This window comes from Gymnogyps californianus, chromosome 15 (genome assembly GCF_018139145.2).
Source record: "Gymnogyps californianus isolate 813 chromosome 15, ASM1813914v2, whole genome shotgun sequence".
Lineage (NCBI taxonomy): Eukaryota > Metazoa > Chordata > Aves > Accipitriformes > Cathartidae > Gymnogyps > Gymnogyps californianus.
The window spans coordinates 4,957,372-4,971,812 of record NC_059485.1 but is presented as its reverse complement, the minus strand read 5'-3'; the positions used below and the strand labels follow the sequence as shown (position 1 = coordinate 4,971,812).

Below are 14,441 nucleotides of genomic sequence, written 5' to 3'. Positions count from 1 at the left end.
TTCACATGGATCAAAATATTTTGTTTTGGGAGCATTGACATTGAAACGTTTAATTTTTATTTTAAAAAAGAAGTATTATAATTTGTAAAAACAAAATACATTTTAGGAGTTTAAAAAAAAAAAAAATCAGACTTTCTGGCCCCTGAATACTGAAATGTTGCATTGATCTAATTTTCTGAAGCATTTTAAGTTGGACAGGTCTAATTATTTTGAAAGGACTTGCACTTGTCAGTGTTTTCTCTGTGTATCTGTAACATGCACCATTTGTACGTGTGTCTTCCCTGCTGTTTATAGTATATGTGGAGTCCTTATGCAGATCATCTTATGCCTTTATACCATAGTAACCTTCCTGAAACATGCATTGATTTAAGTGGTTCGAGAACAGAAACTAATGACTTCTGAAAGCAGAGCAGTATTGATTCAGTGAAGACGGCCAAAGCCTTCAAGCCCGAGTGCTTGAATTTAGGTACCTAAATCCAAGTCTAGCTCTCTAAGTAAGATGATGTAATACTCATCCTTGTTAAGCACAAGTTAGCAGCACTATGCTTAGTGTTGCAGAATTGCTTTGCTAGAAACAAGCTGCTGCCTCCCAGAATGGGTTGAAACCTGGTGGAGCACGATGATGGGCTGTGTTATATTTGGGGCAAATTGTTTCAGAAAGAATTAACTCAAGAAGCTCTATTGTTCATGAAGAAACACCAGTGTAAAAATGCCCAGCGAAGTTCATATGGAAAAAGAAATGTCCTTAATGATGGAAATTGCATTTGGGGTAGAAGAAAAGAATAGCAAAATTGTTCATGCCCTGAGTACCTCAAAGGTTTACAGAGGGTTGCCTGGAGATCTGGGTGCTTAGGGAGGCAATTAATCATCATTTCTGCTCATTGATATCTTTACTGGACCTTCTTGTTCCATGCACCAGAGCTGGGAGGAGGAAAGCACGGAGGGTGGTGCCCGGCAGCCAGCCTGCTCTGGGAAATTGCCCATTACTCTTGCTGTAAATTTCAGTATCTTCCTCGTTCTCTCAGGAAACATTGATTTATGAGGACCTGGATGTAGACGGACAGTTTGTGATTGGGTGTACTGCTCTCTTGTAGATAATTTACTCCAGATCAACAGAAAATTATTTCTGAAACTCCTCTGGTCATTAGTTTCCGTTAGGCAGCATTTTGTGGAGAGGGTGCAGTGCCAGAGCATACGGGAAGGCTCTGTGGCACCTTTCCTATTCTCACTTACTCTGAAGCCAGAGGAAACACTCAGCCCAGGCCGGCTGGACTCCCCGGTGCCCATTTCTGGCAGTGATCACATCTGTAAAACAGAGACCACATTTTTACCAACCACATGTCCTAAAGTTCTGCCCATCTGTCAGTCATTGTGGCTTAAGTGCTACCTGGGGGTACGGTGGATGTTGTTCCTTTCCTTCGGCATTTTTTCATCTATTTTTGTTATGCATGATTACGTTTGGCATTGTGTCTGCTCTGTATGTATGTATGTATTTTCTGGTTGTGTTTTTTTATATGACTAGAATGTAACTATACTTTCGGGAGTGAAATATCCAACAGTAAATGCTGCCTGTCTGCCTTTTCTTCAATTTGCATGTGAACTCAGGATGTTTTTCCCGATGAACATTTTTTCAGTAAATACATAGAGACTATGTGCCTAATGGGTGGGAAAGCTGGGTCTCATCCCTATAGTCACAAGGGAGAAAACATAAAATATTTCAAAGAATAATCACCAACATTTGATGTATATCCAAAGCTTGTCTAGATGGGAGAGAAGATACCTCCATCACTTAGTGCATGGTGGATGAAACTTTCTATTGTTGGTAAGCAACAAATGGATAGGGAGAGCATTAAAAGTCCCCTGCTTATCTTCTGGTTATTTATTGCTTTGAGCAACCCATTTTGTTTTATTCTGAGGTGATGCTCCTTGATTCCCTCTGCCAGCCCATGTGTAGGGTTCAAAGCAGGTGTAGCAGGGTCATCTGCAGCTCCCGGGCAGACAGATGAGCCGCGGCGCAGCCCTTGTCCAGCCTCTGCTCCATCCATGGCTGCATACAGACATTCTGCTGGCTGGGGACATGGCTGCAAGTCTTGTGTCCTCTGTTGGGAAGTGGGGAAAGGCACAATTGCACCTTCCTTGGATTTGTTCTCATTCTTCCATATTGCCCTGTCTGGAGCAAATGTAGCATCCACAGCTTTTGGAAGAAAGGGGTGTTTGTGATTGTCGTTCTGTTTGCAACTTCTTGATGCCTCTTCACTGAGCATCAAATAGAGTGGGCAGTCATCCCCCATCTTTCTGTTCGCCCTCTATTAATAAAGGCAATATAGTCCTTAAGTTTTGTCAAATCTTCATACAGGTTGTAATCTTGCCTGTGCTACATAAACTCTGGTCGCTGGTAAATGATTCTCAAGTCTTTTCAGAGAGCATAAAACCACCACAGTATCGCTGAGATATTGGTAAATGACTGACTTAATTCCCATTCAGACACTTACTTAAAACTGGCACCAGATGAGCATTCAGGAGTTTTTCCCCTTCCCATAGGTAGTGCACAGTCAGACAAGCAGTTGTGGTGTAGCTGGAATGGTTGAAGTATCACCTCTCTTCATCACTGCCCCCTGCCCTGAAACATGATTAGTGACTCTGTGAGTACTCTGAGCCCATTTTCATGCAAAAACAGGTTAACAGGAATCTCTGTCAGTGATGGCAGCTAGCATCGGAGGAAGGGTAACCTCTCACACCTCTCAAACTTTCGCAGAAATATTTGTCTCACCATGGTTTTAGTTCATGAGATGATGTTTCCCTGTTGATCAATACCATAAGGTATTTTGCTATGTCAATTTGTATATGTTAAGCAGCTTATCATGGTTAAAAAAAAAAGGGGGGGGGGGAACCCTCAAGCCCTCCAGCTGGTCTGAATTCCTCATCTTAGATGATGGGAACAGGAACCCAGCAGGGAGTTTCTCTAGCCAGCTTGCCTCATGCATGGTTCACTCAGTGGGGTTCCTTTCTGTTAGTCCTTTTCACTCACTTCCATTTCACAGGCATTCAAGAGCTATGTGTATTTTCCGCCTCCCCACCCCGTCGTGTCCCCGTCCCCCCCCCCAAGTCAAATCACAAAGAAAGCTGCAATCAAGCAAACATTTCAGACACGCTCTCTGGAGACTGGCACAGTGAGGTTCAAATGGGTTCAAACGAGAATAAAGTGGGACTGGGCAGGAGGAGGACAAGGAGATTTGGAGGTAAAATTGAGCAAATCAGACAGCAGAAAGTTTCAAAAATTCTTGGAAGGCAAATGGTTATAAAAGTGATAAAAAGGAAAGCCTGGTTATGATAGAAGAATAATATGGAGGTCAGGGTGAGTGCAGTTTCGGACAATACATTGGCTACGCTATGGCTTTGAAAGAAAGGATAATGATTCACCCTGCTAAAGGATTTGTGCGAGGAACGAGCAGTGGGGAGTAGAGGTTTTTCAGTTCCTAGAAGATTCCCACAATGTTCCTGCCTGATTGTTATGGTCAGATGTGTAAGTATTTCTAGATATACAGCAGTGAAGGTTACTTCAGCCTGGAAAGGGAGTACTCCTACTAAGCCCATATAGATCTTTAATTAGATATTCCAGATGGTGAGATGATGGTATATTTTCCAGTGTTTCTTCCTATTTGCTTCGTAGAGTTCACAGAACGAAAGTCTGCCCTTCTGCAAGATTATCCCCAGGTTTCCTAGCCATTTCATAGCAAGCACTGTATCGTCACAGAAAAAAGAGACAGTCTGTTGAGACTCCGTGTCCCCCCCATGATACCCCATGGGGTACCTACATCAATTACTTATTGGAAATAACTTAGGTATGTTAGCCAGTGTTTACTTCAGCTTTTTTTTGCTGCTTATAAAAGGTGGCCACAATGGAGTAGAGTAAGAAACAAGTCATACCACCATTGACCACAAGCAAATCTTGCAGATGCAGGAATTTACCAGTCTCTGGGTTATTGTATAACTGTTTTAGAAGAAAAACTAGACCCCCCCACTGCTATGGCCCACTGACTTCTGCGTAATTGTTTTTCAGGGTACCAGATCTCCTGGGAGGTGTATGGCAGGAATGAATCTCGTCTTGCCCGCACGCTACCCAACACGACACTGGAATACAAGATCACGGGGCTGTCTTCTCTTACCACCTACACAATCGAGGTGGCAGCTGTGACCGCAAAAGGGAGCGGATGGGTCACGTCCTCCACCATCTCTTCTGGGGTGCCCCCAGGTTGGTGAAACTGCATGAAACAAATTAAAATGGGGTGATTCTTCATGTTTCTATGTTCCAACAATCACAAATTACTTTGGTTCAGTAATAATAAAAATGGTTTTATTTATAAAGCGTTGGAATTCTTTACCACATAATTTAAATTTTAGAACAGATTAAAATGTTAACATGAACACACTTGCAATTTGAATTACTGGAAAGTTGAGGCAGTTTAATATAAATACAAAAAAAGTTGTAGGGATGGCAGAAAGAATGGACAAAGTAATAAAGTGGGTACAATACAGAATCTCTTGACATTTACAAAGTAACATAAGAATGAAGCCTGAATCAATTCAAAAAGTGTTGCTTTGGGGGAAAAATAGAGTTTGGATGATGTTAAAAGGGAAAGGTTTTTCCATTTATAAGTAATATAGCTTATGTCACCTACAAGAGGACACTGGTATAATGAAACTAAAATCTTATTTACAAGATTTGGGAGGAGGCAGTCCTGTACTGCATTTTCAGAGTTACCATTTGGGCACCTGTAAATTTAGCCTTTTTGCATTTTGTTTTTAAAATTCTACACTCTCCGTCATCCACTACAGAAAGCAAACTAAAAAGGCAATTCATACCTCAAACAAGCAGTTTCAGTTAATTTATAGGTTATAGAAGTAGAATTTTCCAAAGTGGAGCCAGTTAGTGGTCATCACTGATGATAATCCAGTTTTTCCCTTTTCCGGTATTTTTGAACTTTTCTGTATGTCTTGAAGTATGTTTGCCTTTCTTTTCCCTAATCATTGGTAATTGTGACAAGTTGTAGACTGGATCAATGCCATGCTCCCTGTTGTTAGCCAGATAACAGCATTATCCTGCTTGGTCAGGGTTAGTGTATTGATCATAGTTCCCACAAATGTGAAGTAAGAATCAAGAAATATTGTGTATTCTTGCATACTTGAAATATATGCCAAAAAGCTGCCCATTTTTTGCCTGTTGCATTTGCACATAGTACAACATTATGAATGATTACTGATTATAATAGTAATTTCCATTACTTACGAATGCAGGTACTACTGGGAATTTATTCTAAACAATCTACATTTAATCTCTTTCCTGGGCTTGCTGTTGTTGATAATTCAGATAATATTAAAAAAGTAAATGCCGCTGTAAGCTTGACTGATGTGAGGCAAAGATCTGATTGGGGCTGCAGATTTTTCCTCGTAGAAGGTCACCCTCTTTATTTGCAACAGAAATTTAAAAAAAATTCATCTACTTTATTCAGGCATCAGAAATGCCCTCTAAAACTCATCTGTTATAGGTCAGTATAAGAATCACAAAATCTTACCCATACATTACTCAAAAATTTGAGTCTTTTTCTGTTGTTAATATATTAAAGTTGCATATACTCTAAGAAGTAAGTAAAAATTATTGTAATTTAATTCTGGAGAAACAGAAGTACAGCAGAATTAGGTGACTTGGTGAGTGACTGGCAGATCTGGAGCTGGGAAGTACCTTCACCCCTGAGTCACCACGCTTTGTCGGTTGTGCAACTTCTCTAAAATAGTAGCTGTAATTCTGTAGATGGGCTCTTTCTTTTCTCGTTTGATCTGTAAAAATGTGCTGCGTGCTCAGAGCAGCAGAAACAGTAATGCTGTATGTAATACTCTGCCAAAAAGTTAAAAAAACCCCACAGCTATTTGCTCTATTGTAATTGTTACCAAGGTATTTTATATGCTGAAACACTGAATGTCAACCTGTGTTACTGGGCCCTAGACGAAGAGCGTTTCCACCTCTCATTTACATTTCTATTTCTTCAGAACTTCCAGGTGCTCCATCCAACCTGGTAATTTCCAACATCAGCCCTCGCTCTGCCACGCTTCAGTTCCGGCCAGGGTATGATGGCAAAACCTCCATCTCCAAGTGGATAGTCGAAGGCCAGGTATGTCCCTGATAAAAAGCTCTTAATGAAGTTTCTGAGGGGTTAAAAAGGGTCTAAATAGTGAATTGCTGTTTGGATTACAGTTTTTGTTTACCTTTGGATCAAAGCTCTTCAGTAAATGGCCTGGTGGTAGCTGTTCAGAGGGTCCTGGAAAGGTTGGAATGCAAGGGAGCTCAAGAGGCTTAGCTGAGAAATGTCTGTGCAGTAGCCAGTGAGAAAAGGGTCATATGAATGCTGTAACTTCTGTTCAAAGGAACAAAAGAAAAATATCATATGTAATATATATATATGTGAGAATGCTTATCCTTTAAATAATTCACATGGATTTTTGTAAAGCAGCTTTGCTTATGTTCAGAAGAACACCGGATGCATCAAAAGCAGCACATACAGCAGAGCTTAAGTCCATCCATTTATTTAAATAAGGATTTGAAAGCTGTGTTTAGATACTGTTAGGTGTATTTTCAAACCAGAGGCAAACCTGGAATTATTATCTCATAGAGTCAGAAGTATAGGAAGAATTGCACTGAACAGTAAAGATACCATTATTCATGAGACTGAGTGTATTTTTCTATCTTGTAATGGAATATACTGAGGTTTTCTATCCAGGCCTCTAGATATGAATAGGATGAATTCTCTTCTTCATCAGCTTTAAACAATATCCCTCTTTCTGCTGTCATTATGCCTTGGAGGAGTTATATATTCCTCATTTGTTCTCCTGACAGATGAGCTTTGCTTCTTCCTTTCCACCCACAGATCTTTATAAATAATATAATCTGTTTTTAAGACCAAATGTTGGACTTCTTAAATCACCGTCACCACTTAGACATGTTGATACAATCACTTCACTTGGTAATGAGATTGTTGTGAACAAGTTCGTACATTTTGTACTGTTTACATACACATTATTGCACATTATGGAATTAAACGCTGAAATCCTATAATATGGTGGCTTGGCACATTCTGAGAAGCATTTTTGTGCTGGAGCACCACATTGATATTCCTAGGAATTTGTTAATTCTGTGAGTTGCAGAATGCCACTGAAGTGAAAAAAAACTGAATGCTTTAAAACTACAATAATAATTACCATGGAGTTCATCTGCTTCTTTAAAGAGCCCTGGGTACAAGTAGAGGTTGAAGGGTTCCTGGTGTGCAGGGAGGGAAGGGAGGATCTTGTTCACAAACCCTCATCAACATCTCATGCATTGCTAGAAAAATCAAGGAGTTAGTGGTTCTCATAGATCCTGGATCCAGGAATATTTGCTCCATTTGGGGAAGGAGCACAGCCAAAGTCTTCATGGAGTCTGGGCGGTTCTTTTCACCACAGCTACCCTGCAAGTTTCTTCTGCACCATACATCACTGTTTAGCTTTGGCACAACAAGAAATGATGTTCCAAGTGGATTTAATTAAAAATAAATAAATATTTTTTAAAAAATTCTTGCTCACATGATTAGCAAAAATCTTTTCAGGTATGCAGAGAAATTGGTGACTCCTTAAGGATGTAGCAAACCCTGTTTCCAGGATGACAGCTGCATATAATCCTTTGTTCACAGCCCCTTTCTGCCAGCACTCCAGTCAAACTCTCTTTCTCTCTTAAAGTGCAATTTCACAGCACCTTTAGCCAATCTAAACCAGCGCTCTCATTGTCCCACTCCCATTCCCTCTCCTCATCCCCGTCACTCTTGCCAAGACTTTCTTACTCCTGCTTTCTGCATGCACTGATTCTGGCGTGATCATACCCGGAGCTGCTACGAGACTTGATCCAGCCAAGAACAAATGAGTTTCAGACAGATCAACTCTCTGTGCAGGCTGTGTGTGTGATCAGAAGAGCACCAATGCAAGGGGAGGGGATGAGAACATGGTAGTGGGAGCAGAGATGAGGGCAGGCATGCCTCCATCTTGACTTGGATCTAAGCTGCCTTGGACCTGCCCTCTGGACTTCACAGGTTTTCCTGCCTACCTTTCAAAGACACACAAGCTTTCACAAAACAGCTGCCAGGGACACCCCAGTGTTCACTTATGCCTTTCATCTAGTCTGTTCTAAGCAGTGATATGTCTGTATTTTAGCATAGACAACCATGATTGTTCCTTAGGACTATGTTAGGTTGAAGGGCAGTGGTTATACCCAACCTACAACAGTATTTTCTAAACAGATATATAGGGAGGATTTTTTCCTTCTGGATCTTTCATTCACTGGCCCATGTACAGGTTTTAATAGCACTGTTAAGTGTTTCATGCCTTAGCATTAAATTAAAAGCCACTTAAGGTGTGGTTTTGCATACTATGATTTTAAAACAGGAGGTATTGCTGAGTGATAGGATCACATTTAACTCTAAAACACTAATCTGTATGTTCTAGTGTACTTTGCAATTAATCAGTTGAATTAGAGAATAAAGATTCTGTCCAAGCAGGTACAGGGACTACATCTCCATCCATTCGCAAATTTTTTGACCATTAGCCTTTCTGAAGGTTTGCAACAAGGTGCAGAGTAGCTGAAAACAGCTAATAGCTTGGGAAAAAATATGTTGCAGTTTACTAAGACCTTGTACAGCATGATCTCTCCTGGAAGGACGAGAACTAGGTCGATCTCCCACACAGGTCTGTTCCCTCCGCACTGTACTGCTGCTGTCGGTGGGTTCGTGACAAAGCACGATCAACAAATACTTGGTACTGTGGTGCACTTCATCTATGTCCCGCTCTGTTTGTATAGCTGGGTGATAGCTTTGCATTGGGCATCCCTTATATATTGTGTCTTCTTTTCCATCTCTACTGGGAATATACCCTTTACTCTGAACGTCAGAGTAAAGACAGAGTTACAGACAAACTTCGCCTATTTTATACTCACACACACAAACAACCTGCCACCAACATGTTTTTCTTCTTTGTTCCTTCATGTGGCAGAAAGCTTCCTTGATAAGGGCAGGTCTAGAAAATGTTCCAAGTATTCCATTTTGGCTGAGTGCCATTTTTGAAGTCTGATACTTTATGAACAATTTGGATGAAAAACACAGCTGGGAATTCCAGTTGATGTGAAGTTTTGTACATCTGGCCTTGGCTTCTGCTTTTTCTGCTGGGGTGTAAATTCACAGGAGCCACTGTGGAACTAATTCTCAATTATGTCAATGAACATGAGAGGAGAATCAGGTCTTTAAGATCTTAGTGTTGGTAGATACTGAAATATCGAGCGTTAAAAATCCCATTTCTGTGTTTCTAGTGAAGCTGCATTCTGTACTTCTGAAGGGATTTCTTAAAAATCACTAGGCTGTTTCTTTTCTATCTTTCCATCTAGACTCAGAGGACTGGAGGAAACTGGATTTCCAAACAGAGAACTACAAAAATGTACCAGTGCTATTTAGAAAATATTTCTAACATTGTTTTTCCATTACATACAGTATAATCTAAAGAGAATAGGGTCTAATGTAATATAAAGGTTCTGCTGACACTTGTTCAGAGGGACCAGCAGTAACTGTCTTGTGGCATTGACACTCACAGGTAACGTGTTCATCCCCAAAGAATTTCCGTAAATCCTTCCAATCATCCTGTACTCTCAAATGCAGTTAGAGTATATATTGTAGACATTTTTTCTGGCAATTTGCAACCAAGAATGACTATGAATCCCTGCTGTTGTTCACGTGGTTTCGTGTTTGCACTCTCTATCTGCTGCAATCCAGTTTCAGCTTATTTTTCTCGTGCTGGATTTTTCCTGGGGTTTTGTCAGGAGAAGTACATAAATGACATCATCATGACTGTGCCTTGGTGGGTGCTCAGTCCGCAGCATCAAGCTTTCCAGGGGCTGATTAGAAAAGCTGGGCTAACTTCTGCCGAGTTTGGTGGGTTTTTCTGGTGATTAATGTTATTGTGCAGACAGCAGAAGACCTGTGGAATGGCTGAAGGCCACTTATGAAGAGGTATTGCAACTCATGGAGCCATGAGTATATTAGCCATGAGGCTAATACAGAGAGTTTTTGCTTAAAGCCTTTCTGCTGTTTCTAGAGAGATTTTGTGTGAATATCATGGTGAGCAGTTGCAGAGTTTCAAAGTAGTAAAACCTTTAAAGTATTATCCCTGTATTCGCTTGTAAAACTGTGAGTTGGGAAAGACGTTGTAACTTTAACCATGAATTTATCTGGTTTTGTGGGTTAAGTCAGTGACCCAGATAGGATTCATCCATTGTAGAGGTGGTTCTCTTGGTGTCGTTTTTACTTCGGAGATGGTAAATAAAGCGTCTGAAACTGACAATTTTATGCCTTTGCCAATCTTTAAATCAAAAATGGCTGAATCGATTTAAGGATTTTGTAAGAAAAAGAATTGCACCCAGGCTGACATCCTGTGAACCGAATTTCTCCCAAAGAGATTTCAAATGTGTGAGTTATGGACCTCTATAATGAAAACTCTGACATATCTTGAACTATAGTAGAACACAGGGTACCTCTATAACGTACAGAAACATTGTGTTTTCCTTTCCTGCAGTTAGTACTTCGTAACTGTTCAAAATTTTGGAAGCATTACTGTCTTATACAAAATATCGGAGAAAATTATTTTTTTCATTCCGAATTTTAATTGTTTTTTGTTTCTTTTAAGTCAACATTCTGCAGCTTTGCTCATATAGTGCATTCCATCAGAAAATGTTAAGTCACTTTATAAAATATCTAACGTTTTCCTTTTTAGAAATGGGGAAACTAATGCATAGAGAAGTAAAGGGTTCTGACATCACTTCCAATACTGTTTTATACTGTCTCATTTCTGTAATAATAAATGAATATGCCCTTTTATTGAATGTAATGCCTTGAGAACAGCTGAGAGATGGGAATGAATATGTGCTAACTTGTGATGGCTGATCTTTATCAAGAATTACATGAAGTGTCTCAGTGGACATAGGTGTTTTTATTGTGGCAGTCCTGGGGCCTCCTGGGGATTGTGGCCCTATTGTACAGAGAACTGTTAAGATGCAGAGTGCACTTCTTAAGGAGTTTTTGTGCTGATGGTAACAGAAAAGCAGTTGGTGTTCTCATCTCTCCTAAAACAATGCACGCATGAACACGTGTGCATCTGTCAACAAACATAATCCTTTCCTGAAGTTTGCATACACTGTTATCCAAAAAACAGCTACAAGAAAGAAGCCTCTAAATTAACTTTATTTTATGCAGAGTGGCTGATAGTGGACTCTCTTGCCCCTCAAAGGACTCTTTTATCCTTACCACTGCCCGTAGTTCTTTTTGCCCCATGGGAATCCCTTTGTACTCTGATTCTTGAAGCTGATACCTTTCCTCTGATCTGACATCAGAGTGTTTCAGCAAAGATAATTTCCTTTTCCTTCAAGAGCCTGAAACTTGGAATCTGCTATAGATCTTGCGGAAGTTAAAAATATAGAAGTCCATCACTGAAGGTTCTCTTCCGAGACTTATTTCCGAGATTATTGCCAAATAAATGAAACTTGTTTTGAGTAACATTGATGTAGAATTGCTTGGCCACACAAGTCAGAGGTCATGCAGAAGTCCACAGGCTGTTCCCCAAGCTACCCTAGAGCTGTTCACCCTTCAATCCTCTTACTTTGGAAAAACTCCCCACACAAGCAGCACTCTCTTAAAATATGCTACTGATTTCAGTAGAAGATCTAACCCTTTGGGTTAGTTTCCCAAATGCTGGCACCAGATCCTGGGAACATTACAAGGTATTATTCTAACTAAGGCAAGTTCCTGATCTATTTTTCTTAAAATCTTTTGCTGAATCACAGGACTATGCCTGTGGTTGATTTTTTTTGCTGCCTCTCTGTCGTTACCTTTCAGCAGAAAATGAGTCTGAAAGCGGTTAATTGGGACCCTCTCTGCTGCCGCTTTGCCCGGGGTCCCCCACCTCCCAATACAGATAGTGGCCACCTGTTACCAGCTGGCTCCTGAGCTTGGGAACAACCAACATGCCGCATGCCGGGCTTGGTTGGCGTCTGCCATTCCCTCATAGGCTGCACCCATCGTTCCTACCAGGGAGAGCATTCACAACCAGAAAGCTCTCTGCTGGGATAGCTTTCGAGGAGCTTGCCGTAGTCCTGGACACGTAGAAGCTTTTGCTGCTTCTCAATCAGTAAAAGATCCTTAATATTTCCACCTTTCCAGCCAGCTGGTAAACATCTAGCTGCAAAACAGGCAGGGGGTTTTGGACACCTCTCAAGCTTGAGTCAGTGTCAATTGTTCACAGCCCTGTGGGCCTCTGGGTCTGAACCATGTGGTCCTTAATGTGTATTAATGACCTGCCTGCTGCTGCACAACAATTGAAAACCTGTGGTCTTTTTTTTTTTTTTCCCTATGCAAGAAATATTTTTAAAAGCTCTTACTGTTCTTAGAATACACGAAGATGACGAACTCACTACTGGAGATTATTTGCAGCCTCCAAAGCACTGTGGATTGTTGCTATACAATTACTGCAGCACTTTGAGGTGATGCTGTTAAGAGAAAGGAGTTTTGCAAAAATAAGCATTTACTATAGACTTTCTACAGGATTAATCAAAAACTCTTTTAATAAAAATTGTTGTCTGTTTCCTTGACTGAAATCAACCCTCTATTCCTTTCTTTGTTCAATGTAGGAAGTTTTTTTTAAAATTCTCTTTATCATCTCTTTGTTCTCCGGGTTCAGTTTAGGGCTGTTCTGTTGTACCATGCAGACCTGTCTCAACTTGCTTCCTTTAAGCTTCTGCATCCAGGGACTTTACTAAGATTTATGGTGCTCAGTTGGGACTGGGAATTTTAAAAGGCCCATAATCTTCACTGACATCGATGGTATATGTTGTTTGGTGTGTGGCAGTGTCCTTGATAACCAACAAGACTGAAAGGCCCATTAAGACCTGTGCAACCACATCCCTCCATGAAAGCAGTCCTCTGCTAGGAAGATCACAGAGGCTTCTTTTCACAGTGCAATGCAGAACTTATTTCTTTGGCCTAATTTTCCTTGTGTCATTTCTTCATGCACAAACATAAATATGCAGCACATTAAGTCCTGGGTGAGCGAAGAACTAAAACATCTATAAATAAATCAGGCTGCTTCTCCTGAAGGGGGGGGAGGGGGAAGACTGAATGAAACCTAATTTTCTGTTTGAAGTACTTGGGGTATGCTAGATATGTTGGGCTACGTTGCCTGTTGAGTGCTCTGACAGTGTCTATGGCTGTAACTAGTATACAGAACTCATAAGGGATCTGTTTAAAAAAGATTAAAGGAAATAGCTCTTTACACAGTGCGTGGTGAGCTTCTGGAATTTGTTGCCACAGCAGTCTGTGGAGTAGATAGTGTCAGTAGGTTAAAAAAGGATTAGGCATCTTCATGGATATTAAGTCTGTAAATAGACACTAAAGGGAATAGCTGCCTGTGTACCCTCTAATATCCTTCAGCCCGTGATTGCGGGTACCAGGGTAGGGTGAGGGAATTGGACTACAGGTACTGCCCTTTGTGGTAGGGTTGAAACACCAGAGTAAATGTGCACAGTGCTAGGGAAATATATCAGGGAGTCTTGTCTAAGATCCCCTGTGTTTCAGCACTTGTGAATCTCCAAAGTGAAGCCCAGCCGTCTACCACTTCTCTTCTGTCTCCTTCTCCATACTCCTACTGTGGCTCTTACGCACACAACCCTGCCTACTGATGCTGCCGTCTTCCAGGGTCCCAGGTCAGAGGCTGGCCTTTCTATCATGCCTTGTTGACTTCCTTTTAAGTCCTGATTCATTTTCATTTTATCTCCAGAAAGCTGTATGGAAAGTAATGCTCTCGATTCTCATCACCATTTTGTCCCTTCTAACACTGCTGTAGCTGAGGGACTATGTTGGGCAACATGTTATGATTAACTAATACAAAGGATTGCACATGGAAAAGTCTCGTCTAAGTGCAGAACAGCAGATGAGGTTAAAACACTTTTGTTCTTTGACTTTGTTCTTGTTTCTCTGTCTTCATTTCTGTGGCATTTTGCCTCCATTGAGACTTACTTAGTATGCATCAGTTCCTGCGAGTTATTATCAAGGCTATTTTTCATTTTGTTATATTACTACTTGATACTTTTGTATTGTGGCAGCGAGATTGAACAGGGTATTAGCGCTCTCGTGGTGTCTTTCTGGAATAGTTCTTATTAGAGGATCCCAGTGAAGTCCCAACAGGTACAAGGAAACTTGGCTAACTTGGCTGTGTTGTCGCTCTACAAATAACTAGTGCCCTGTCATATAAAAATTAATATTAACTGGATAATATGTATTTAAAAGCATTTGTCCTTCCACTGCTGTGATGACACACATTGCAAAACAGGT

General features: G+C 40.7%; 1 protein-coding gene across 2 annotated transcripts in view; it reads left to right on the top strand.

Moving 5' to 3' along the window:
* The window catches only part of SDK1 (sidekick cell adhesion molecule 1), a 413,144-nt gene that overhangs the window by 315,262 nt on the left and 83,441 nt on the right, over positions 1–14,441 (top strand). For both annotated transcript variants that reach the window (XM_050905714.1, XM_050905715.1), the window contains 2 exons: positions 4,061–4,252; positions 6,046–6,167. In XM_050905714.1, coding sequence (XP_050761671.1) covers positions 4,061–4,252; positions 6,046–6,167 — 314 coding nt within the window. The remainder of the gene's footprint in view (positions 1–4,060; positions 4,253–6,045; positions 6,168–14,441) is intronic.